The following is a 26833-nucleotide window of genomic DNA, read 5'->3' on the forward strand; positions in this document are numbered from 1 at the left end:
CAATGTCTTGTGCAACGTCGTACCCTACGGTATTTAATAATATTAATTGCTTGTGACAGCTTGGACGAACGTCCTTGGCCTTAAATATTAATGTGAAATTCACATGTTCTTGTCCCAAAAGTTCAAATCCTTTCCCATCATGTGTCTAGCTAGAGCACAATTTCGCTCTAAAATATTTTTTTTTTGGCATGAACCTTTAATTTGGAACAAAATGAGGATGGGAATTTTTCATCTCAAATAGTCTTTAAGAGAAACGGCATAATTCGGTGACAAATTTAAGAGAAATAGTTCATACATAAATATATATATATATATACTAGGACATGATCAACGTGCAAAACACGTCTGTCTAATTGGGTGAAATGATTATTTTTAAAAAAATAATATATCTTCATTTGCAATTTACAACATAGTAAATAATTATATTAAATTTCATTAAAATATACAGTAAAGATCTCATTTAACAAAATAGACTAATACATTCAAAAAAAATTTTAATTTCTTATTATCATTATTACTTAATTTAGTTGTACTAGAATAATAGTTAATAATAATAACTTAGATAAAACTATTATTTATGCAAGTACAAATATTAAGGCTTAGGACAAGGCCTACAACAGAATAAAAGTACCTTAAAACAAGTCCAATAAAAATAAAGTTCACGTGAGTACTCCGATTTCAACATAAAATAACTTATTAATTTTGTAAAAACTTCATCAAAGAAATCAAGCCCACGTAAACCATTAGTCCAAAAATAATTCAACCATATCTTAAACACTAAGGGGTATATATATATATATATGTAATAATAGCAAAATAATCATTTATTAAATTTTACAAAGGAGCTACCAGTCAAATGGTTAAAAGTCTTAAGGGTCTTTTGGTAAACAAGACTTAACGGAAAAATAAGAAAATTTACTATATATCACTACAAGAAATCGGGGTTATTCCGGGGATTTAATAATCGCCGCAAAATATTTCGTTGGCAAAAGTATGTTTTTCCGGCGAGTTAAAAATCCCCGCGAAATTCATGATCTAATAATACCATTTACTAGCCGGGGCTTATAATAACTATTGCAACGATTATAAAATCGCTGCTATATTGCAATATACTTTTGCCTGCGCCAAAACTACGTCACTTTACCTCTATCTTTGGGCGCGAAGTATTATTTTTCATCCTCGTCCCGCGTCCCCCCCCCTGCAACCACCAAAACCCACCCCCCGATTCCCTACGGCCTGCTCCTTCGTTCTCCACAGCCGAGTAAAACATACTGTCCTTCTCCAAAAGACCACCGACGCCATATGCTTACCTATTTCAGCCGAAGGAAATCTCCAGCGATTTAGCCACACCACCACCACGCCATTTTCTTCCCACGGAGGTTGAACCAGAGTCCATACGGCTGAAAGCTTCAGGTTCCATTCTTCGTCTCTCTCTCTCTCTCTCTCTCTCTCTCTCTCTCTCTCTCTCTCTCTGTCTCACACACTATCTCTCTCTCTCTCACTCGTGAAAACCCTCTGATTTTGTAATCCTAGGGCATTCAGTTGTTTCCCCTTCTCTATCTCCACCGAAGATTGAATGGGAAAGTTGGTGCTGCACGGCTTGTGAAGTGCTTGGAGTTCTGAGTTTCCGACCACTGGTAAGCACCTTCTCCTTCTCTGCTTCTCACCACACACCCACGTTCACTTCAAGTTATAATTTTTTAGCCCCATCCTTTTCGTTCGGTATTTAACAACTGATTTTTTGCTTCCTAATTGAACTATAGTTTTAAAATTTGGACTTGAATGTAAAATGGAAACAATATTCCATTCTGAAACCCCCAATTGCAGTTCAATAATGATGCAAATGGTAGCCGACCTGCCAAGATAGATATAACTGGCTTTAGTGATTTTAAATTAAATGCTGCTGGGCTGTTCTCTGGTATTTAGTTTATCTGATTTTATCACTATGGAAAATTAATTATTGAACTGTTTCTTAGTTTTTGGCCTATGCAGCGAGTTGCTTAGGGTTTTTATTTGAAATCTGTGCTTCTCCAGTTTCTGTATATAAGAGTCCCTGACATTTCTTGCTTCTCATCTGTTCCTTTGTATGGTTTATACTTTATTTGTTGCATGGATGATTTGTGTTTTATTGGTTTGTTTCTGTTATAGTACCCTGTGGGGCTGGTTTGATGTTGGTGGTTTGTGGTGATCATTTTCCCTAGCCTTCAGACAGTTTTTAATTTGTATTGTGTTAAGTATTCTTTTTTTCACTTAAATAGGTATGTGATTTTAATTTTGACAAGTATAAAAGAGATAGTATAAGAGAACTCCTCTACATGATTTCTGATGGGACTATTCCATACAAATCAGGGTTATCTCTTCCCTCAACACCTTAAACTTGTGGGCGAGTTATCTTTTAAGGGATATCAACATTTGTAATGTTTTTCTTTAGTTCTGTTTCTGCTTTAGATTGTACTTAGGTTTATTCTCTTGTATACTACCCGTGTACTTGGGCTATGCCTATTTACTATGAATAAAATCCATAATATCTATCAAAAAACATAAAAAACCTATATGTTAGTTAGCTGGAAAATGTTCAACAGAGTTTTTTCCAGCTAGACATTTTTGGATGCCATATGAGTTTTGGAAAACGGATGACAAATTTAGCCTTTTGATTGCTCTATGTTCATGATCACTAATATGATGTAGAAGAGTCTTTGAATCATTATTTTAGAACTTAGATCAGCAAAAGAGTACTCACTTTTGCATCATGCATTTAGAAGCCACAGTTTGTGTTTTTATCAAATAGGCGAATATGGCATAGCATTTTTTGTGTTATTTTGTTAAGAGTAGGTTACACATTTATTACTTGCAGATATCGCTTGCTTTAAGTACTCTATCACAGTTTGTAATACTGTAAATAGTTACAGTATCAACATCAAACTAGTTTTTAGTAAAAAACTACCGGGCTAAAGTAAATCTCTTTGCTAACTTTTAGTGCACATGTATTAAAATATGTATTAAATAAAGTATTAAAAAAAGTTAATTTTTATTCTCTAGAAATACTTATTATAAACTAAAGTAAGTATACAAAACTGACAACTCCATTTTTGGATCAAGATGTATGGGGGTTCTTCCTTTAACTTGAGATATTGAACATGCATATGATTGTTAAATCTATTCTTCCCAAACATTTTATACCCACACCAAAATTTGGCAGATCATACATCAAAGCTATTTAAATTGACCAACTTTATGAATAAGTTTAGAGAAAAAAGATGTGATGCATATCGCTAACATCAATACACCTGTAATAAAGGAACTTCCTCGATGGGCAGTTCCACTCCAAGGTCTCCACGAGCAACCATTGCCTGCAAAAAAATAAAGAAAACTAGTTCTGTTGCCATAGGAAGGATGATATGTCTTTGAAGGTCACAAAAAGATTCTTTCAGATCCTTAATATGTTTCCTCATATCAAAAAAAAAAAAACTAGAAGATTTGTCCAAAAGATTGCTAATTAGTTAACAGTGAGTACAAGCATGTTATTTTTATGGTTCCCTTTTTTTTTTTTTTTTTTCTGGGTGGGGGGGCGGTGTGGTGACCATAAATTCTGTCCTGATTTCTTTTGTACTTATATAATCATCTGTTTTTAATTCTTTGAGAATATTAAGCAGGCAATGAACTTAATGTAAAACTTCCCACATCAGTTTTTTCTGAGATTAGGGATCACCTGTCAGCACACTTCTTAACTTTTAACAACTGCGAAACACCTGCAGTATTATATGTTTTACTACTAATATTGTTTTAATAATTGGTTGCTTAGGCCCTGTCTCTTTCTTGGAAATAATTGTGTGTTTTAATTTGCATTTGGTTTGAATTTGCAGCAGATTGCCATTGTGCAGCAATAGCAATTAAAACATCACGCACATCCTGCCGCGACTGTTGTTGCTAAATAGGTAACTATGATTTTGTATTTTTGGCCTACTTTCTGGCTTGATTTGCTGTGAGTGGCAGAAAAGTACAAGAACTTAGATCCATGAAATCCTAGATGCATAAACCAGTGGACTTGGTATGGACTTTTTGGTTTTAAAGACTACCATGTATAAAGCGAATAATCCAAAATTTCAATACTATTTTTGTCATCCGTTTGTCTTCCATGTTTAAAACAGTATTTTGATGAATACATATAGAGCTAAAACATTAACGACCAATTCTATGTTTACACTTATATATATGGCCTGTTTAAAACAGCTTGTTTTTCTCCTATGAATTCTTTGTACAATGTGGGATCTGATTATTTATATGTTGATTATAATATCACATATTAGTTATATATATGTTATAACTAGTGTGTGTTTTATATAGAATTATTCAAATTTACTTTTAGTGTGATTAAAAGAATAGAACATCATATCCTAGTATTTTAGATTGTTTAAAGTTAATTTATCTTTTTACTCGTTTTGGGATCTCAGATAACAAAATTGAGTCTTTTGTTATAAAAATTTAATTGAATGGAAATATAGATTTTATTTTATTTATTTTTATTAATAAACAAAAGACTCAATATACTTTTGTTTATTTATATGAAATAGATTAGTTAAACTGAATTAGAAAAATAAATAAATTGATGATTTAAGGATCGATGGCCACCGACCCTATTAGAGAAACCCAACAAATCTAGATTTTAAGGAAGGTCACCCTTAATTGATAGTCATGTCCCTTTTTGTACAGGCCTCTGGATCTCTCTCTGCCATTACTTCAAATCTTTGGGTTTTGCCTCTACCATTAGGCTCTAGCCTTCCTTTAGTGCTGATAAGAGAGGCAGGCCAAGGGCCACATGAGCAGTTTGACATTTGTGTTTGTGGTTGAGTTATTGACCATGCTAACTCAATAAGAAATTAAAGGGTTGACCAGATTTGGGTTTTTTTTTTTTTTTTTTTTTTTTTTTAAAACGTCAACTATAATTTTTGCATATAATTATAAAAATGTTATAATTCTAAATAAATAAATTTACAAATTGCTATAAATTTGTAACTCGTGAAAATAATTTGTGACATTTTACATATATTAATATGATTATAAATTTATTTTTATAATCATTTTGGTTCTAATAATAATCCACTTTAAATTAATTTTAGATGAAATTAATTAAAGGGTTGTCAACTTGATCATTCATTAATTAATTTCCATTAAAAACAAAAGGAAAGTTGCAGCATTAGTAGCAGTAATTACTTAAGACCTTGAGTGAACTGATGTGAATAGATATAGGAAATTGGGGAGAGATAAATGTAACCATGATCGATGGGGGTACTGGAGGGCCTGAGGCAGGCAGCTGGCCCTGCTGTACGTACTTAAAATCGTGTCTACACAGACAATGACTGCCCCTTTGCTTTGCTTGCTTGCTTGCTTGCTTTATTTGATGTGATCAGAGTCCAAAGTCTGGGCACAAAGCATTAAAAATAGTGCAGAAGTAAAAACCAGCAAGTAAAAAGAACATTTACTTCTGATACTATTATGTTTCTAGATCTCATTTATTGTCTTCAAGTATATCATACAGTTATATATAAATGTAAGTTATATTACATATTATCTTAAATAACAGAACTAGTAGCTTCCATAGGGTTTTGGTCAAAAGGAGGATGTTTCATTTGCAACAACAAGGCATTGCAAGATGAAAGAGCATTGAAATTCAAAACAACGGTAAAGAAGGGAAGTATGCATTGATATGTCTTGAGGTTGCCAGTGGAAACCCATACTCTCTGTTAATGATATTCAACAGAGATCAACCATTTCTGCATTAGACAGGTTTTAGGTTTTTTCCCCTCTATTATTTTACAAATATCTTGCTTCTTTCTCCATCTTAGGACTGAAGAAACCCAACAAGTGCTGTAGGTTTATTTAAAGTAAAATAAACCTATTCCACGGCAGTTAGAGATTTACTAACACCATCGCTAAGATGGTACTCATTAAAGTCACTTGTCAACTTAATCCCATCTCCTTCGGACATATTAACATATTAACAGAAACCAGACCTGAAAATTAGTTATGAGCGCCCTATATTTTAGATACTAGACTAACTTGTTGATTTGGTTTGAATTACCATGCATTATCAATCGGGGAATAGAGTGAAGGTAAGATCCATAACCAATTCTAATGTCGCTTTTATTGTTATTTATCATTGTATGTTTTACTACTAAAACATGTTTATGGATCTGAATGGCTTCATTCAAAATAGGGGCAAGAGGTTGCCTTGGAACAACCTTTTTAAATTTGTGGCTGCAAAAAACGTGTAACTAAATTTAAGTAGAGTTAATGCTTATCTAGAATATGAGAATGTGGCAGAGTATTTAAGGAAGCCCCGTGGAATCAGATTTATAATCATAGCAGGTTATACACTTTTCCTTAGCTTTCAAGCGTGTGCTGTAGGTTGTATCGTGCCAAGTGTTTAGTTCTTTCAGATAATGTTGGTTGGATGAGTCTCATGTATCAACTATTTAGGCAATGAATACTTCCTTTGTTGGTGTTTTACAGTTTTAAAGGCTTTGAGCACCAATTCCTGAATGATGAAGCTCTTCGACATGTCCCAAATAATGATGGTAAGCTTCATTAACACTGATTGCATACAAGAAGTGATTAAGTTCTGTTACAGTACCCTCACTGCAGTAGTATAACTTAAGTTTTGGTTGTGGTGCACCTGTCATAATGGAAGGGGACAAAAAGCTGGTCATGCCAATATCTCAACTTAATTGCTGAGTACTGATTTTGCTGCTGACTTAACATATTGGTATGTGAGTCATCTTGCGGTATGTTTTTCCCCCCCAGCCAGCAGTTAGTATAACTGCTGCATGCATATTGGGAATCGACCCATCAAGGGTTGGCAGATACTCTAGGTTAGATATAAGGCCTGAACTTTGCCCACAGTTTTGCTTAAATACATCGTTCAGATTTCCAAACTGATTGGTCATTTAACTCACTCAATTAATTCATCATGTATGGAATAATTTACGGAAATGGTTTGCCTAAGCAGGACACAATCAGGGTTATTTTGACAACCATCGATACACACCTTGCTCATGCCATTCTTTTCAGATTCTGCATGGGGAGTGAGTTAACAAATTGAATCAACATTTTGCTTATTTAAATTGAGTCTTGTTTCATCAGATTTTTGGCCGAGTAGTATAAATTGAGTCTTGTTTCATCATTTTTTGGCCGAGCTTGTATAAATTGAGTCCCCAGGACGTAGTTGTAGCTAAAATTCTCATGCTTCTTCGAGCATATTGCACATGCACCATAGATCAATCCATCCATGGCTGCTTGAATATTAAGCAACTCGTGGTACGGCTGCGCCCATTTTGTACCTGGCGCATGCAAATAGGTGAATTGATGGGAATAACAAGTTTTGGAAAAAATAGTTGGCTAAGGTACATGATTTAAGGATTTTTGCTTTTTCCTTAATGTGATCCAAAACAAAAACTAGAGAAACTTGTAGTGTACATGCAATTACGACATTACAGCCGAGTAAATATATATATTAGCATACAATAGAAACCCCCATATCAATTAGTAATTGCATGCTGCAGCGAGCTATCGGAAAGAACAACTTAATAATAGGGTTTTTCTTGGTCATCCAAATGCTAGGATCAGTTTCTTATTTGGCCAGCGATTCTTCCTCAAACCGCTTATTATAGGATGAGATGAAGGGCACTCTATGGCTTCTGACTTTTTTGCCACTTTCTGTCCAAGTCTTGAATCGCCCGACAGTAAGATTTATATGACCAAATGTTAGTAAGTTATTAGTCTCACCATTAACAACAAATAAATCTCATCTCTGCAAGACTTAATACACTTTCAACAGCATGCCATAATTAGTTAGTTTACCTTGTGCCTCTATGATTAATACTAAATCCACTGCATTTATATTTTCTTAAACTATCTCAATTTCTGATGGGCCTGTTGTCAATTTCTGAACCCTTGTGGATATCTCATGTTATTTTCAGGTGATATGGCCAACCACCTTTATGGGCTGACCGTTGTGGGAGCGGCGTTATCTTGGTGTTCACCACCTTTCTTTGTAAAAGTCATCTTGTGAAAATTGGATGTTTTAATTGGTTGAAAAGTCCTGAACTAATATGAGATGTTTTACTGGTAGTTGTTGGTTTTAGTGAGAGTAGAGTCATCTAGAAATAACTTATACTAGTGATATTTATCTTTTGAGTAATTAGTAGCTCAGTTTGTGATTGATATGATTCGTATAATGCACCACCCAATGTAAAAAGATATTATATGATTGTTGGTCAATTCATTTGATGCATATGAGTAAATTTTGAATTGAATAGAAATGGTTAGCTCAATTTTTGTTTAAGTATGGAAAATTAAATGATCATGTCTATCAGGTGCTATTCGATGAATGGAGAAAGTATAAATGAGACCTAGTAACCCATTAAGAATATTGGGTTACTAGGTTATATAAAATTCGATTTTCAGGTTTCTCCAGCGATTTTTTAATCGCCGTCAATAATTTCAAAAAACCATTTAATACGATAGATTCCCATTAGAAAATCCTATTGCAGCGATGTTTAGTCGCTGGCAAATCATATGGCAGCGAGTTTTATCTCGCTGCCATATGCTATTGAAACAGAAAACCATATAGCAGCGATTAACAAACCGCTGCCATATCATATAGCAGCGAAATTTTTATCGCTGCCATATAATTTGAAAAGTAGAAATGGATTTAGCAGCGATTAAGACAGCGCTGTCATATCATATAGCAGCGATTTTAGGATCGCTGGGATAGCATTTTGAACCAGGCAATGTATATAGCAGCGATTAAGGAACCGCTGCTATATAATTTGGCAGCGATTTTTCTATCGCTGCCATATGATTTTGGAAATTGAAACCTATATGGCAGCGATTACTTTAGCGCTGCAAAATGGTATGGCAGCCATTTTATAATCGCTGCCATATGTTTGTGAAACAGGAAAACTATATAGCAGCGATTAAAAAACCGTTGCCTTACTATTTAGCAGCGATTTTTCTATCGCTGCCATATTATTTTTGAAATGGTTGCGTATTTGGCAGCGATTACAAAAGCGCTGCAAAATAAGTTGCCAGCGATGCATGTATCGCTGCCATATGTTTTGTAACCATGGACAGTATATGGCAGCGACTATGGAAGCGCTGCTAATTAATGTAGCAGCGATTTCGTAATCGCTGGAATAGAATTTGACGCTATTCAAATTATATGCCAGCGATACCAAACTCGCTGCGAAATATTACGTATAGAACGGCGATTTTTTTTATTCGCCGTGTTATAGGTAAAGTGGAAGAATAATACCGGCGAATTAGCGGCGATTAGGTAATCGCTGGAATATTACTATAGCGGGGATTTATGCCTATTTGCCGGCGATTTTACAACGCCGGGAAAAGTCCAATCTGTTGTAGTGTATTCACAGTTAGATAACCACTTATTATAATAGAATAGATCTCAATTGTAAATATTCACATGCAAACAACTTTGATCTCAATTTTCCACATAACAGTACTGTATATGATGATCGCAAGGTGGAAGATGGATGATCAGTACTGGCACTAGTCTATCTGGACATGCATGCGCTTAATTAAAAGAAGCATGCCATCCCTGCCTTGAAGCATATATATTGGATCCAATTGAAATTTGATGATTACGAAAATGGACCTTAAATTGGGTGCTTGATCTATGATCTCTAGTAATATTCCATATTTATATAATGGACGTAGCACTCAGAATATTTTGGATTGGTTTCCAGTACTGTATATCAAGACTCCTAGCTATGATCAAACAATACATTCTACATGATTATCTCCATGAATGGAAGAAAATGATCATCAATTAGTCCAAGGATAAGAAGAAAAAAAAAAGAGTTTCTTATGTTAGGCGTAAATGAAATATTAATTGCGCATTTACGAATATTTCTAGGCAAATATTCATATATGGTCTAAGACTCTAATATCGTTTGTTGAATAAATACATGATCGCTTGACCCAGAAAGGTCTCTATACATATAAATATATATATATATATATATATGGGCAATGCTACTATGCCGCCTAGCATTAAACGCTGGGTGCCGCCCTTTGTAAAAAAAAATTTCTTTTTGTTTCTTTTTTATTTTTACATTTTTTAAATATATTTAAACATTTTTAAAAAATAAAAAATATCAATACACTTAAAATCACTTCCTTAATTATTAAGTAAAAAAAATATTAAAAAAAAAAACTTGTGACCAGCAATCACTTTGAGGGGACAAATAGGAGGGGTGTACAAGCATTTCCCTATATATATTGTTAATTATATTTCCCTATATCTTAATATTGATCGAGCCCTAGCTAGCTAGCCACCTGCTTGCCTTTGATCACATGTATTTTCATTTGAGATAACTCCATCCCATAAAATAAATAATTATATATTATGGTCGAGATAAAATAAAAATTTAAAATTAAATAAAATCTTGTTATAATTAATATAATTTCCTAGCTAGCTAGTCACTTGCTTGCCTTTGATCATATGTATTTTCATTTGAGATAACTCCATCCCATAAAATAAATAATTATATATTATGATCGAGATAAGATAAAAATTAAAAATTAAATAAAATCTTGTTATAATATAATTTTTATTTTAAAATTTTAAAAAATTAAATTATTTTTTACTTTTTATATAAAAATTTTAAAAAAAATATAATGATTAGGAAAGAAATTAGTTTACATAAAAATAATTAACCCATCTTAATTCGTTTTATGTTCAAACAAAAACTTCTGAATGCTATATTATTAAATTTAATGCCAGCCAGCCTGTATGCCATATATATTGCGGGTGTTGATGTTCGTCGTTGGTGGCTTGATTAATTTCATAAATATATATATATATATATATATATATTGCGTGTGTTGACGTTCGTCGTTGGTGGCTTGATGATTAATTTCATAAATATATAAATATATATATATATATATATATATTGCGTGTGTTGACGTTCGTCGTTGGTGGCTTGATTAATTTCCGTAGAGTGATGGACGGGCTAATATTCTTTCCCTACTAATTATAAAAAATATTTAAATCTCTATCGAATTTAAGTGTATGAAATGGGAAGAAGATAAAATTTCGAGTGAATAATATAACATTAATTATAAATATTTTAAATAGTATTAAATAAACAATAAATATTATTGAGACTGAATATATAAAGACTTAAGGCTCTCAATATTGACTTTATAAATAATAGATATCCCCTCTCTAATGAAATATAATATGTGACACGACTTGTGAATCTAACACGAATATCATATAAAATTATTTAATAAATTTAAATTTAATATTAACGGATTCGTATTAAAATAGATTGACATGTTAGAATATTCTCAATGGATTTTTTATCCTATCATTTAAAATACATTATCAAATCTCACTTTTTCTATTTTACATACTGATTTTTACGATATATCATATATCAGCTTATCTATTTTTTCTTCATATCATTTTAATATTATACATTTTAATATTTTATAAGAGAAAAAGTATAATAAAAGAAATTAATTTTAGAGAGAAAGTACAAGAAAAGATAAAAAAATAATAAAAAATATTTATATTTGTGTACAGTTACTTCTATATCTAGCAATAATACTGTACATAAATATAAAATAGAAATAAAATGAAATATCCGTTAGATGCACGTTTTTATACCATTTTTTTTTTAAAATTTTATATAATAATAAATTTTACAAAATTTATTGTGAGTGCTTTTAACACTACTTAAAAACATGATTTGCCACCCGTCTCGTACGTAGGCTCTTTATATTTGTATATATAAAAACGCGTGTTGATGGCTTAATTAATTTCCGCAGAGTGATTGATGGGCTAAAATTTTATAGGAATGGTACTGCCAAATTACGAGCTCTTTTGTGACAAAATATGTTCGTTGAAAAGTCTCTTTCTCACATTTTTTTATTTTTTTGCGTTTTAGTGCGTTGCTGAAAATTCCTTCCTAGGCTACCTCGCTCTTCCTTCCAATGGTCCATGGTGTGCGCAAATTAATTGGGTTCCGTGAAGTGCTTGACGTTACAGTCTAACCTCCAGCATATATAGCCATATCATGCCCATCCTGGCGGCCTGATCTATTCTCTATAAAAGGGCATCAGCTAAGTAGTGTTTCGAAGCATAGTAATTGCTTTCCTTCCTCGCCAGCTCCTTTACTTTTCCTTTCTCCTCATAGATTTCCTCCATATATGGCTACATCTCATTCAATGATCAGGAAATGCCCATCCATGGTGTCCATAATGCTACTACTCTTAGGGATGCTAATGGCTGGCCTGGACATTACAGGTCTCTCTCTCTCTCTCTCTCAAAAAAAGATTAAATTGTAGTTTTTTTTTAAAGAGTTTTTTTTATTTAATTTAAAAAAAAAAACGAGTATTCTCTCTCACCTAGGGGGAGGGGCAACCAGTATAGATTTTAATTCTCTCTAAATGTGACCATAAAGGCCCGGCTTGTTGAGATATATTCGGTTTGAGCTATAACTATATCAACCTTAAGTGGAGCATAAAGGCCCATTACCGCAACCCCACTAAAGTACCAACATGCAGAGCCTCTTAAGACTTACAAGCCGTTTTGAACTTATGACCTCAATGAGGAAAAAGAAAGAAGAATGATCCCTAACCTTTTGCCAACTAAGTGACCACCTTACTTGTAATTACTGATCTTATAATATAAACCTCGTTATATTATAAGCCTTACACACCACACAATTTTTTATTTTTTGAATATTTTTTTAATTTTATTTAGTTTATTCTTCTCAAAATAATTGAATTATTTTATTAATCATCCATATACTACACATTTGGTAAGAGAAAAAAATTAAAAAAATAACAAAAAGAGTAGTGTATGATTATGTATGGAGCTTATGAATAGAATTTTTCTATTTATATATCTTATCTAAATTAACCTGTTGAATTTCATGCTGATCTCAATCGACAAACGTATATCGACAAAGGTACGTACGACGTCCCATATATTATGCATGCATGCATCTTATCATGTGCGGAATGTCTGGTCACTCATGTACCAAATTAATACTATTCGATATATAGTTATGTACCATATTTCTCATTCACATGAACAAAATCTCATTTTCAACATGACCGGCCTTATGATCTGGGGATGAGGACATAATTAAAATTTAACATGTTTTTTCAATCTAAAGCAGCTGCGCAGATTGGTGTTTGTTATGGAATGCTGGGAAACAACTTACCACCACCAGGAGAAGTTGTAGGGCTCTATAAACAATACAACATCCGAAGAATGCGACTATATGGCCAAAACGGAGCTGCTCAACAAGCCCTCGCAGGCACCAACATCGAACTCATGCTGGGTGTCCCGGATGAAGAGCTTCAAGGCATTGCTTCAAATCAAGCCACTGCAAATGCATGGGTCCGAAACAATGTGCAAAATTATGGGAATGTGAATTTCAAGTACATTGCGGTTGGTAATGAAATAAAGCCAAAAGGTCCATATGCACGGTATCTTCACCCTGCCATGCAAAACATTCAAACTGCAATTTCTAATGCTGGCCTGGGGAAAAAAATCAAGGTTTCCACTGCTACTTTTGCAGCTGCTCTCGGAGAATCCTACCCTCCATCAAGAGGCTCCTTCAATTCCGAATACCAAGCACTTCTTGGTCCCATCATCCGTTTCTTAGTGAACCACAACTCCCCATTACTCGTTAACATCTACCCATATTTCAGTTACATTGGCAACACCGCTAGCATTCGTCTTGAGTATGCTCTTTTCACTTCTCCACAAGTTGTGGTGCAGGACGGCCAGTACGGGTACCGTAACCTTTTCGATGCCATTTTGGATGCCTTCTATTCGGCACTAGAAAGGGCCGGCGGGGGGTCTTTGCGGATCGTCGTTTCCGAGACCGGTTGGCCTTCCGGTGGAGGGCAGGCGACAAACCTTAATAATGCAAGAACTTACAACACGAACTTGGCTAAGCATGTGAAGGGAGGAACTCCAAAGAAGCCCGGTAGCCCTATAGAAACTTACGTGTTTGCCATGTTTGATGAGAACCAGAAGACTCCAGATTATGAGAAATATTGGGGGCTGTTTTTACCGAATAAAACGCCTAAATACGGTATTGATTTCAGTTAAGAATACCATGTTTAGGAAGTAGTCAGATCAGTCAAATAAACTATAAGACTAGGACGAGACTCTTCCACGCAGTTAGGCCTGTTCATATGGGCCGGATTTTATCCGGCCCAGCCCGGAACCCGGATAACCGGGTTTCCGGTTATGGTTTTCGGCCCGGATAAATCCGGGCCGGAACCCATATTTATAAAAACCGGAAGCATCCGGTCCGGACCCGGGTATAAAACCGGGTTCCGTATTATACCCGGTTGCTAACCGGGTTTCTTTATAATGTAAATGTGAATCGTGACTTCAGTCTTCTCTCTCTCTCTCTCTCTCTCTCTCTCTCGTTATGAACTTAGCAGAACTTAGAAACCCTAAGCTCCCTCCGTGAAATCTTGCTGCCGTCTCTCTCTCGCCGTCGTCGCTGGCCGGACTTCGATCAGTAAGTCTCTTTCTCTCTCTCTCTCTCTCACTTCGATAATCCTCTATCTCTCACTTTGATAATCCTTTCTCTCTCACTTCGATCAGACTATTTTGCTAGATCTGCTGTTTTTCTCCGTCTCTCTCTATTTTGTTAGATATGCTATTTTTCTGGTTGTGAAAAAATAGCCTTTTGCTAGATCTGTTCTCTTTGCTTTTAAACGTGGGTTTTTTTTTTTGGGTCTGATTTGTTCTATGATCAATGCCTTTGAAGAAATCTGATGTGGGTTTATTTTGCTAGATCTGATGTTTTTTCTCCGTCTCTCTCTATTTTGTTAGATATGCTATTTTTTGGGTTGTGAAAAAATAGTCTATTGCTAGATCTGTTCTCTTTGCGTTTAAACGTGTGGGTTTTTTTTGGGTCTGTTTTGTTCTATTATCAATGCCTTTGAATAAATCTGATGTGGGTTTATTTTGAATAAATCAAATGTTAAACAAGGTGATTCAGTGTTGGTGACAACCTGGTCAATTCATTTCCTTCTAAAAGGATTCAAGAGTTCTGTTTGAATAATTACTGTGCTCTTTAGATGTTAGGGCTAATACCTGGAGGATAGGCCAGTGTTATTCTTGTCGGAATATCAGTTTTTATTGCCCCTAATTTCTGGAACTTTTGTATGCTAATGGCACTTGTTGGCACTTACCTTAGATGTTAGAATTGATAAAAAGAGGATGGTACATTGTTATTTTTGTCTAGTCATATTGAATCTTCTATCCTGTGTAGTTGGGTTGCGCCCCTCTGCTTGTTTGATAAAATTGCATTACTTGCAAAAAAATAATGATTTGATCCCCCTGCATTCGGTAGCTTTATACTCATGGCATTCTTGGGCAACAACTAGTTATATCTGAAAACTGTATTGTGTTTGCCGTTGCTGAGAGGGTTTTGGTGTTGAACAGGATTATGAATTCACTGACCCAAGCGCTGCAATCTTCTGGAGTTGATTTGTCACAAGCCTGCATCTCAGTGCAGATTAATGCCGGTAAACCTGCAAATAGCAGACTGAATGGTGTAGCAGACTGAATTTCATATATTGTAATTTGTGTTTTGTAATATGTATAAATACAAAATAATGAAATATGTAGTGATTGTATAATGTATTATGTTTTTTTAGATGCATTTAGTTAAAAAAGCAATTAGTTTTATATATGAAAGAATATGCTTTACAACATTTTTTCTTAAAAAATTTATAATAGAATATAGGCTCTTAGATTTAAAAGAAAAATGCTTCTTGAAAGAAACTAAATAATATAGGTTTTTGTTTAAAAAAAAAAAAAAAAAAAAAAAAAAAAAAAAAAAAAAAAAAACCAACCCGGGTACCATCCGGAACCCGGATTCCGGGTTTCAAAAAATCCGGATTCACCCGGGTTCCGGCCCAAGTTGTAACCCGTCTATATTGGGCCGAAAACCGGCCCGGATTTGAAACCCGGGTTTCGGGCCGGGTATATCCGGATACCCGGTCCGAAACCCGGATGAACAGCCCTACACGCAGTAGTACTCATGTTTTATGATATTGTGAATAAGAGAAGTCAAACCTGGACTTTTCCTTCGGTATAACTATGAGAACAGCTTTGGGTTGCATTACTACTATATATAGCTAGCTAATGTCAGGAACTCGAGTTTCTGTGTTTGTACCCATAAATGTTGTCTTCATGATAAAATTAGTATATTTTCCTATCTATACTAATTACTTACAAAAACCCAGACGCTTTACTTATACTACAATAATAGGAATTGTAGTAATTATTGTAGTATAGATAATTACAAGTAGAATAAGTAAAGCAAGCCCCATAAAGGACTTGGATCACTTTTCCGCCCACTCGCAAATTAATTATATGATCCATAACAGTATACGTACCCTTCTGGAAAGAACTTTCCAAGGAATAAATTCTTCTTTAAGAAGTCATGAACACCAACTTAATTGGATAATTCTTGATGATTACAGAAGATAAAAATCGTAACAGTAAACTTGGAAACCGGACCATGAAATTTATATAAGCAAATCATGAGACATCACATAAGGGTAAGAAACTTTTAGTTTAGTAATACGATTTAAATTAATTTTGGTTGACCGGTAAGAAACTTTTAGTTTAGTAATACGATTTAAATTATTTTTGATACCGGTCAACCGTAAAAATTGGGTCCAAATACTTCTAAATTAACAAGAAATGAGACATTGAATCAGGATCTAAGACTATTAGAAATGAGATTCAGCCGGTCCAAATCGGTTATTTTTAGATCGGATTGGTCCTGTCCGGTCTCAGTCTAATTTTGGAATGATTGAATTTATTCGGTCTGGCCTGCAGTTTAGAAGTTTTTCATCTCGAACTAGACCAAATTAAAAATAAAATAAAAAATATAATTTATATATATTATTTATATAAATAATTTTATAAATTAATTATATATATCACAATATTACATAAGTATTATATTCTTTAATGTATAACTATAATATATAGTACTACTATATATTAATATATTAACATATTATAAGAGTTATAGTATATATTATAGTATATGTATAAATTTTTAATAGTATTAGTATAGTTAACTTAATAAGTTAGTATTAAATCACTATAACCACATAGAGTATTATTTAATATAGTATTATCAATTTATCACTAGCATATAGTATATTAGTAATACTACTAGTATAGTTATTAGTTATAGTATTGGTACTTAGTTTATAACTATATATATTTAGATCAATGTATTATTATATTCTTTAATGTATAATTATAATATATAGTACTAGAATATATTAATACTTGTACAATTTATTATATAATTCTCATTTAATAAGTCACTTAATTTAAAATTTCGGTCAATCACTTGGACTAGACCATGCTCACCCTTATCTGAGAGAAATGGTGGGTAGGTGGCAGAGGAGATAATACAGTAATTAGCGTGTGATAAATGATATTTACAATTGTAAAGCATGCAAATCTTGTGTAATTTTTTTGAAAAAGATAAGTAAATAGAAGACCTGCATGAAAAAAAATTATTTTTTTAATAACGGATCTCACTATTTTTCAAAGCGATTGTGCGCTCCATGACTATATGTAACATTACTCGGCTAGACAAAATCCACACTCAGACGGAAGACTCAGGTTGAACCAAACTCAACTCATCTGATCAACTCATTTTAAACTAATTATTGATGAGATTCATTACTTTTCAACTTCTTATAAAAATGTTAAACTTATCTCAGCCTATTTCATACATTTCAATTTAAAAAGTTAAACTCATTTCAATTTAAAAAAGTTTAACTCATCTCAATGAGACCCACAAATACCACTATTCACACCTTCTCCCCGGTGTATTATTTAATTTCTATCTTGATGACTTTGATCGAACATTCATCAATCGCTTTCCTCATTTTTCGTTTGGCCTCGAATGTGAAATCCAAGTCAACTTAACTGAAATCGAAACTTTTTGATTTTTTCAGTTTTGGTCCTGTCCAGTTTGATTTTTCTGGTTTTACGAATTATCTATATTCGTAATAATATGATCTTTATATATATATATATATATATGTTAAACTATTAGTCTATTTATATTATAGTATAAATACATTATTTTATAATAATTAACACATACTAGTATGGTATTGAATTGAATTATAGTCTATATAAGTTATAGAATTTTGCATATGAGTATATATAATGGAATGTGTAAAAATATATTTACAAATATATATATATATTTATTATAATTTATTATGTCAAAGATATATTTATCATTGATATATATATAAAGTAAGTTTGTATTAATAACTTAATATTAATGTTTATGTTTAAGATTAAAATTTTATGTTATATTAGTTTTATATTATAAGATTAAAATTTATAGGTTATTTTAATTAGTAATTTAACATATAATATATATAATATAATACAAAAAATTATAATATATATACCGTTCTAGTTCGGTTTATATCGGTTTTCATAATAAGAAAATTGATATCACACCGGTTTCAATTTTTAAGAAGTGGTACCGCACCGGATCAGTTCAGTTCAACTGGTTTTCCGTTTCTTTTTACACCCTAAGATTCGTATGTGGTTCACTATAAAATGTATGTATATTTAAAAGTAGGCTAGTAGCTGTGAGATGAATACGGCATGAAGGTACTTGAATTCCTCTCCCTGTCAAAAACCAAGTCGAAATAAACTTTGAGATGATTATTTGTCTTAAGAACGTAAACGGGTTTGTGTAATAATTGCGACATTGTTATTATTTTTTTTTCTGAAAAAGCCATTGGACTGAACTTGTTTTTAGACTGATCAGCAAAGATGATCCATGCTGCTGCAGGAAGATGCATGCCTACTGAGAAACACCTCTACTATCATCGGTACCAGAATTAAAAGAAGACCAAAACGAGTCGTACTGCTCATTCTTGTTTGCAAAGTTGTGATCAATGCATCCATCCAAATACCCTATGATCCGTTGCTTTGGTGTGCTTAACGACCTTTGTTTTGCCTTGGCAGATTCTGTTGCACTCATGTAAGTTCGAAAAATGGGAGAATTTGGCATCAAACTGTCATTACCAGCTGAGTTCTGTTTCACAGGACAGAAAGATCTCCTAGGGAATGACCACTGTGAATCCAGTCCTAGAGAAACTTGCTTCTGTTCATTTTTGGGTTTAATTTGTTTTTGCTCATTCCTTTCACCCACTCCTTCCATATTACATGCCTGCTCTTTGTCTAACAGTTGTTCTAGCTAGAAGCTCCTCTTTCTGAATTTCTTGTTGTCCACTGATTCCTCCAGCATTTGAGCATTTCTCGTCTCCTAAGAAACATATAATTGTCGTGAGAAAATTAGATACGAGAGAAGAGGCCAGACACTTGTCTTGTTATCTTTTTAGTTCACTAAAACAAGAAACTAGGAACCAAGCAACATTTGGTAATGACGTGGTAGTAAATTACATATAGGATTCGGATTTCTATGACTCAGTTCTAGTCATCAGCCACCAAACCATAAGAGGAAATTTCATAGCAGATATAATTTACCCGGTGTGAAAATGAATATTTCTTCATGCGCTCTCTTTTGGTAATGGCCTCTTGCTTTCTTAACCATATAGCATCCATGTCTTCCTTCAAAACCATGCTCCGGTCCCAACTTCTCTGACTGCTGCATTCAAGCTGCCCATAACCAAATCTTCAGTAAACCAGATTAGAAAATCAATAAACATTAGCACAAATTTGATTTGCAGTATCATCAAATAACCGAATTATTCAGGAGAAACTTCAAAGTGAAGAAGTCCATAGGCATTAGGTCTTCACCATGCAAATTGATCGGAGGTCTATTTCGCAATCATTCCCCTATAAAAATGGTACCCTCCTATGGGTTAAGAAATTCTCTCTGAAGTTTGAAAGACAAACATCTACTAACACTTGCATGCAACTTATATACATACCAAGAAAAAGAGAGAAATATTACTTGGGATCCCCTTAGTTGTAGTACATTTTTCCTTTTTCTAGGTAAGTTCTTTTCATTAACAACGACATAAAAGGGTCTCTATGATTCTTTTTGGGTTATCAGCACTCATTCTTACTAAATGGTTCTTTTGAAATCACCTTAAAAGGCATTAATCTTTTATTTGAATCATCTCATTACCTTTGTGTCCTCTTCTCCAAGCTCATCTTTTGCCCCGTCAAATTGTTTCTTATAACAACCTCTGCGGCTTGCATCTGCAGAAGGGATGCTCTTTTCCTGTACCTCTACCTGTCTTTTTGCACTGGGTGGCAAACACTTCAATGTGACTGTTTGGCATCTCACAGCTCGTCCACGAGCTATGGCTTGAAGTCTCACCAGTCCCTTCAATGCTCTCAATGCTTTCCTTATCTGTTTCACTCCCATTTGAAATTCAAGTCAGGCATGAGAAGCGCTTTTAGTTCAATATAACCAATAAAAGATGATAACCGTTCTCATAATCTTGCATCTTTTTCTCCAAATCCCACAAAAAATAAAGGGAAGCAAAGGGCATGTACATGTCCTTCTTCTCCAATGAGTGGTTCATTCTGTTATTGCTGTGTTTGAATAGAGCATGGCAGGCGGACTAATGGGGCAACTCTAAAACCATATTACTCGGTCTGGATTATTTGAGTAATCAAATTGGTATTGCACTTGAATTCGCAATATAAGACTCGATATTTTAAGAAGCATTTGAACGCGTTGAAGTATCTGGAGATCTTTACAGTTGAATGACTTCCAATTCTCACTAGAGTTTACCAACTTAATTAGTATATCAGTTGAAGTGATTTTTTTAAAAATAAACATGATTAATTTGAAGGTAAAAGAAATATACTTTTTTAGAAGCTAGAGCAACAACAATATCAACCAAGTTCCAATGGAATGCAGAAGATCCACAAGTCTATATCCAAATAAATTAGAGACAAAAGTTGGTTATGGAGAGAGATGGAGCAAAGATTTGAAAAATCTCACAAGATGTGCCCGGTAAGAACTTTGAATTCTGATGGCAGCCAAATTTCTTTCTTGCTTCATGAAGCGCTGGCAAGATTGAGAAGCACCTGTGAGCCGGACAACCTCGACTGCTGCTCCTGCAGCAGCCACTGCAACCTTTGCTGCAGCTGCTGTTGCTATGGCAACAGTCAAAGCATGCTTTCTTTGCTCTTCTGTTGCTTCCCTCAGTGTTCTCTGTGGTGCTAAGAGTGCAGGGTACTGCTTATGTTTAACCTTTCCAAAAAACCATCTCCACCTCTTCGATTTCTGAAAAGTGCAAGGAATACGAAGATAACCAAAAAGCTTACTGGAAACCATCTTTCCAATTATTGAAAGTAGAAGAGTGTAAATCAACCTTTTCAAGTTTCGTTCTTGCCTCAGAAGTTAGGAGCAAGGTTACCCAACCAAACCAGCACTTGGTCTTGGCCATTGAAGATTCATAAGATTGTATTGGATCAAAGTATGTGCACTTCAACTGACCCTTCATTTGAGAGAGAGAAAAAAAAAAACCCATAAACAACCGTATTACATTTTACTCCATAGAAGTTTTTCTCAGCGGAAAATAAAACCAGCAGATAATTAGTTCTGTTTATCACACTATTTCAGTTTTCCAAGCCCATTCGATTAAGCCTATTTTTGGCCTGACCAAATTTGGAAGTGCCAAAATTGAAAATGTTAATACCAGTAATGTTTCTGTCTGAGACTCACAGTTGACAATTATGCATGATAAAACGATTACTTACTGGTATCCCTAAAAGCACATATATGACTCAATCTAACAAAGGAAAAGAATCACCAAGGTCAGTGTTTTGTCAAACAAAGGGAGTACAACAATAATAGGAAACATATCAAGTACAATAATTTGATTTCGGAGTAGCCCAGAGAGTCTCACCTTTTACACTATCAAGTATCAGCCACAGAAGAGCACCATTGAATTTAGCTAAAAGAAGAACATAAATTAATCGAAGAAAGAAAATGTCAAAGCATCTAAATTCAGAATTGATCCACTTCACGGCCTTGATAGTACATAAATCCTAATGACATTGTTATCGAAGATAACCCCAAAAGGGTGTTTTCCTATAGCCTGTGCTTGGTCTTGTTTTCTAGACCAAATGATATGTGCTCAGGAAGTGAGAATGGAAGCTAGATCAGTGCAGGGAAAAGCATAGCCAGTACTGTTTGGAGTGAGGTGTGAAGAGGCTTATGCAGATACTTTGTGAATTGTGATGACTGCTGCATGGTGACTTAAGAGCAAATTCTGTAAACTTCGTGAGGGTCCCCTTTGCCTCCCTCTCTCTTTTCAACTGTCGATTTCATAACCTACTCCTGACCAGTTCAAACGTTCGTTTATGTCAAATTACTGGATTGGCCTCGTTAGTTTCTTCTCCACCAACCAACCAACCCACCGACCAAAGAAGAATAAAGGAGGAAAAAAAAGGAACAAAAAAATGAAATAAGACCTCAACACATGTTTGAGGATAGGTAAGGTGGTGGGGTCACGTTGGGGTTCACTCCCATCTTGTTGAGCCACATCAAAAGAAGAAGAAGAAGAAGAAACGGGAACACTGTTTGTAGGATGTTGTGACCATGAATTTGGTATGAATTCTCTGTTCTTCTGCGGTGGTTTTGCGAGGCTGCACTAGAAAGTAATATTTTTTGGATCGCATTTTAAAAGCTTAAACAGCTCTTAAAATAAGTCAAAATCTGTTAAGCTTACCAAATTTTTAGGTAGATTAGGCTAAAGACGTGATAAAAATAATGGGACAATCACTGATATCCAAAGTCATGACCAGTGGTTAGGGGTGGGCAAATTTTTGAAAATTTTGACTCCGACCGAAATCCATTCCGACTCGACTCCGTCGGAGTCAGAATTGCAGAACACGGAGTCGGAATCAGAGACACTCCGAAAATGGTATCGGAGTCGGAGTCGGAGTTCGGATCCGAGTTGGCTCCGAACTCCGACTTTTTAAAAAAACATAGATTCAAAACGACGACGTTTTGCATCTATGTCCCCCCCTAACTTAAACGACGACATTCCTTGAAATAGGAACGACGTCGTTTGCTACGTGAAGATAAACCCGTTGCCCCTTTCTTCTTCATTTCGTCTTCTCTTCTGTTGCTCTGTTGCTCAGCGAGTCAATCGCCCCCTTTCTTCTTCTTCTACTTCATTTCTTCTTCCCTTGCTCAGCCGCTCCCCGTCATTCCCTTGGTTCCCTCGTTTCATTTGTTCTTCGTGTCGCCTTCGAAACTGTGCTGCTGCCCAAGGCGCTGTCTTCACAAAATCACAGTGCCACCACCCACGGCGCCACGCCTCACTCCTCAATACAAAATCACGAAATCAGGAACTTAGGGTTTGTATTTTCTTTATCTTACTTGTTCTCATAGTTGGTACTTGGTAGATTTTTGTACTTTAATCATCGAGCCCAATCTTTGTTTTCTCTGAACTCTGCAGCCTAAAGGCAACAGACGTGGTTGTTACTTGTTCCTTTGGAATTTATTTTGTTTTTTGTCGATATTATTTTATATTCAATTAGATTATTTTCTATTTATTTTTGTGCACTTTTGGACGTGGTTGTAATTATAAGAACAATTAAAAGTGGGTAACAATGTAACATAGATAGAATTGGAATTGTTGGCTTGATAGTTGATATATTTGTGATTGGTTCGGTAATAAGATGTCAAGATGGCTTCTTTTGATTATTGAATTCATGGGTGGTTCCTTTCAATGGTTGAATGGTTATTTTGCTTATGCTGCGCCTAGAATGTACTTCATTTGGGGAATCTTCTTTTTTTGTTCCAAAAGTTTGAAGTCAAATTGCCTTTTTGTTCTTGGTTTAACAATTAGGAGTTCCCAAATTTATTTTGATTCAATAAAGTTTTATTTTACCTGTAAGAAGGAACACTCAAAACGCCATTCAAAATATGGCTGTAATACTCAAGAGGCTCAACTTTGCATGATGGTCGCATACTACACAGTACACAGTTCATGAGTATAAATAGTTCCATCTCATCAAATCATAAATATTCGTGTGTTTTAAATAGAATGGCAAAAATGATAAATCATATATTAGTTACGTGGAGATATGTGGTAACTGTAAGGGTTCCTTATATCATTTCTCATATAATAAATGTGGAATTTTCATTTTTAATGTTTGTGAGGGGTCAGGGACAATTATACAGCTGACTTCATGGTATTCATGTTACTAAACACCCAGACAATTCATTCATATGGCATTTATGCCTTTTAAAACAAAAAAGAAATGGTATTTTTCCAGGGATCCAATTGATCACTCTAGACCTTGAAGAGACCAATTCTTAGCTGTTCTAAATCCATTTAATTTTGTTTTTCAAATGCATAAATAACTGATGATGGAGATGCATTTGCTGAATGCATGCATCAATCACAAGAAGTAAGTTAGGTAACATAGCCTCTCAATAATTAATGTAATAAAGGAAGAAAAAGGACAAGTTTGCATAAATATTAATATAAACAACTATTTCAAAATAATAATGTTCCAAAGTTAGGTGTTCACGTGTACAAGTTCATAGTGCTCTACATTTCTGTTCTGTGCAAGTGTTAAAAGGTTTTAAAAGGAGCCTAATTCAAGTAGATCACCCACTCTTTATAAGCCACTTGTTACAAACTTACAATAGCCAGTCTGCCTTGAGTTATTAGACTTTTCATATCTCTTGGCTGCAAAAGATCTAAATATTTGATTAGATTTTTTTAAAAGCCTTTAAGCTCAAGAGGAAACTGATTTCAGATTCACCCCAATATACCAATAGATTGACTATCTTAGACTAAAAACTCAAGAGAAGCAGTGTATCAGGCTTTAAGGACAGAACACTTGTGCAGTAGAAATCACATCTATTCAATTCATTTAAATTGTGTCACTTTCGATCAAAACAAGAAGTAGAAGAACAGCAATTAGTCTAACAAAAGAAATGTAATTCAGCCTAAAATGGCACTGAATTTTGTCTGACAGCCTAACCTTATTTATGGCACTGAATTTGAGAACATAATAGACATCAGAAATGTAATTCTCCTACCTAGCTAATTGTGTTTCAGTTGGCATTTGAAATGCAATTATTTGTTTTGCATTTTTATTCACTACCATATTTGTTTTGCATTTTCGATGGCTTATGTTTCATTTGGCATTTGAAATGTAGTTATCACGTTTTAAGAAGTTGTTTGAGGAGGAGATTGTGAAACTAAAGGCTAGAGAAGCTATCTAGTATATGGGTATGCTTTCTATCAGTATTTAATGGATGTTTTGCATTTATTTTATTTTATTACTGTTTAAGGCAGCAACCTCCAAACTAATTTATTTTATTTTTGATAGATATGGATGCTTCACCTAGTGGAAGGTCGGAAGGGAATCCAAATGTCACAATTCCGTCACCAGGGAATCCAACTGCCACAATTAGGTCACCGAGTTCTAGACCCACTTCTAGAGCAGCTACTTCTTGTGCAAGTAGTCGATTCCCACTTCCAGTAGACATAAAAGATGAGGATGAGGAGATGGGTATTGGGGATCTACCACCTCCATCTGCAACGCCACCTTAACCATGAACTACTAAAAAAAGGTCTTGGACATGGGAGCATTTTACCAAGATTCCTGGTAATCGTGAGAACCCACAGGCGAGATGTCACCACTGTGGGCAACTCTGTAGATGTCATTCAAAGAAGCAAGGCACCTCTGTCTTAATAGCCCATCTTAATGGTTGCCAGCGGTATAAAATAGCGAAGGGAGAGTCCGCCACTGATTAGACTAAGCTTAGTTACGAAACTTCTACAGCCACTGATGGTACACAGATTAAGAAAATGGTCATCCCTCAATACAGTGAAAAATTGGTGAGGGATATGCTTGCTGAGATGATAATTGAAGATGAGATGCCTTTTACCACAGTAGAAAAAAAAAAAGGCTTCCGAAAGTTTGTTAAGACTATTGAGCCACGATTTCCATTGCCATCATGATATACAGTGATGCGGGATTGTATGAAGAAGCATGCAAAAGAGAAGGCAGAGATGAAGAGGATGTTCACTATCACTGGCCAGAGAGTGTCATTTACGATTGACACATGGACTTCCATACAGAACGTTTCCTACATGTGTATCACAGCACACTATATCGACAGTGAGTGGAATTTGAGAAAACGGATTATTGGGTTTAAAGAAATTATTGATCATAAGGGAGCATCAATTGGGGCACTAATGGATGATTGTTTAAAGGATTGGGGAATTCAAAAGGTTCTATGTATTGCAGTTGACAATGCCAGTGCCAATGACATTGCAATTGAATGGTTGAAGAGGAATATGAGTGTGAAAGCTGATGTCATCCGCAACCACGAATTTATTCATGTTCGATGTTGTGTTCATATTCTCAACCTGATTGTCGTTGAGAGGTTAAAGGAGGTTGACGATTCCATTACCAGAGTCCGCAATATTGTGCGGTATGTGAGGGCTTCCCCTCAAAGGCTATCCAAATTCAAGGCAATAGCAAACCAGCTTGGGATTTCATGTTCTAAGACATTGTACTTAGATGTTCCGACTTGATGGAACTCGACATACCTTATGTTGGATGTGGCACAAAAGTACCAAAAAGTATTCAAGTGGATGGAGATCGAGGATGGGGGCCTTAAGTATGCTTTGTTGGAGCCTGCAGGAAAGGGGCTTGGTGCGCCAAACACACATTATTGGATTAGTGTGGGGCACTTTGTGAGATTTTTACAAGTTTTTTATGATATGACTA

The 26833-nt window shown here is 34.7% G+C and overlaps 2 protein-coding genes and 1 long non-coding RNA gene across 4 annotated transcripts; 2 read left to right on the forward strand and 1 right to left on the reverse strand.

Moving 5' to 3' along the window:
- Positions 1 to 1010: 1010 nt before the first annotated feature.
- LOC122275166 lies at positions 1011 to 4121 on the forward strand. The gene is made up of 3 exons (XR_006228494.1): positions 1011 to 1413; positions 1534 to 1637; positions 3864 to 4121. It is a non-coding gene; the product is annotated as an uncharacterized LOC122275166 (long non-coding RNA).
- An 8060-nt stretch (positions 4122 to 12181) lies between these two features.
- Positions 12182 to 16205, forward strand: LOC122275164 (glucan endo-1,3-beta-glucosidase, basic isoform-like). 2 transcript variants are annotated; one of them, XM_043084137.1, is made up of 3 exons: positions 12182 to 12337; positions 13218 to 14233; positions 16108 to 16205. In XM_043084137.1, exons 1-2 carry the CDS (start codon positions 12241 to 12243, stop codon positions 14159 to 14161), a joined length of 1041 nt encoding a protein of 346 aa, XP_042940071.1. In that variant the 5' UTR covers positions 12182 to 12240; the 3' UTR covers positions 14162 to 14233; positions 16108 to 16205. The 2 variants fall into 2 exon arrangements, with proteins under 2 accessions (XP_042940071.1, XP_042940070.1); XM_043084136.1 differs by having other exon boundaries at positions 12196 to 12337; positions 13215 to 14233.
- A 2658-nt stretch (positions 16206 to 18863) lies between these two features.
- On the reverse strand, positions 18864 to 21545 carry LOC122277816 (protein IQ-DOMAIN 12-like). The gene is made up of 5 exons (XM_043088003.1): positions 21436 to 21545; positions 21063 to 21347; positions 20235 to 20462; positions 19628 to 19759; positions 18864 to 19406 (listed from the first exon to the last, which is right to left on the reverse strand). Exons 1-5 carry the CDS (start codon positions 21508 to 21510, stop codon positions 19338 to 19340), a joined length of 789 nt encoding a protein of 262 aa, XP_042943937.1. The 5' UTR covers positions 21511 to 21545; the 3' UTR covers positions 18864 to 19337.
- Between the last annotated feature and the right edge of the window lie 5288 nt (positions 21546 to 26833).

Source organism: Carya illinoinensis, chromosome 9 (genome assembly GCF_018687715.1).
Source record: "Carya illinoinensis cultivar Pawnee chromosome 9, C.illinoinensisPawnee_v1, whole genome shotgun sequence".
In the NCBI taxonomy this organism is placed as follows: domain Eukaryota; kingdom Viridiplantae; phylum Streptophyta; class Magnoliopsida; order Fagales; family Juglandaceae; genus Carya; species Carya illinoinensis.

What these genes read in the sequence shown, in the direction of transcription:
- LOC122275164 (XM_043084136.1), top strand. Translation starts at nt 12,241, where the DNA reads ATGGCTACATCTCATTCAATGATCAGGAAATGCCCATCCATGGTGTCC. An exon ending in GGCTGGCCTGGACATTACAG is followed by an intron (nt 12,338 to 13,214) that starts GTCTCTCTCTCT and finishes TTCAATCTAAAG; the next exon opens with CAGCTGCGCAGATTGGTGTT.
- LOC122277816 (XM_043088003.1), bottom strand. Translation starts at nt 21,510, where the DNA reads ATGGCCAAGACCAAGTGCTGGTTTGGTTGGGTAACCTTGCTCCTAACT. An exon ending in CAAGAACGAAACTTGAAAAG is followed by an intron (nt 21,348 to 21,435) that starts GTTGATTTACAC and finishes TGCACTTTTCAG; the next exon opens with AAATCGAAGAGGTGGAGATG. An exon ending in TTGGAGAAGAGGACACAAAG is followed by an intron (nt 19,760 to 20,234) that starts GTAATGAGATGA and finishes GGTTATGGGCAG; the next exon opens with CTTGAATGCAGCAGTCAGAG.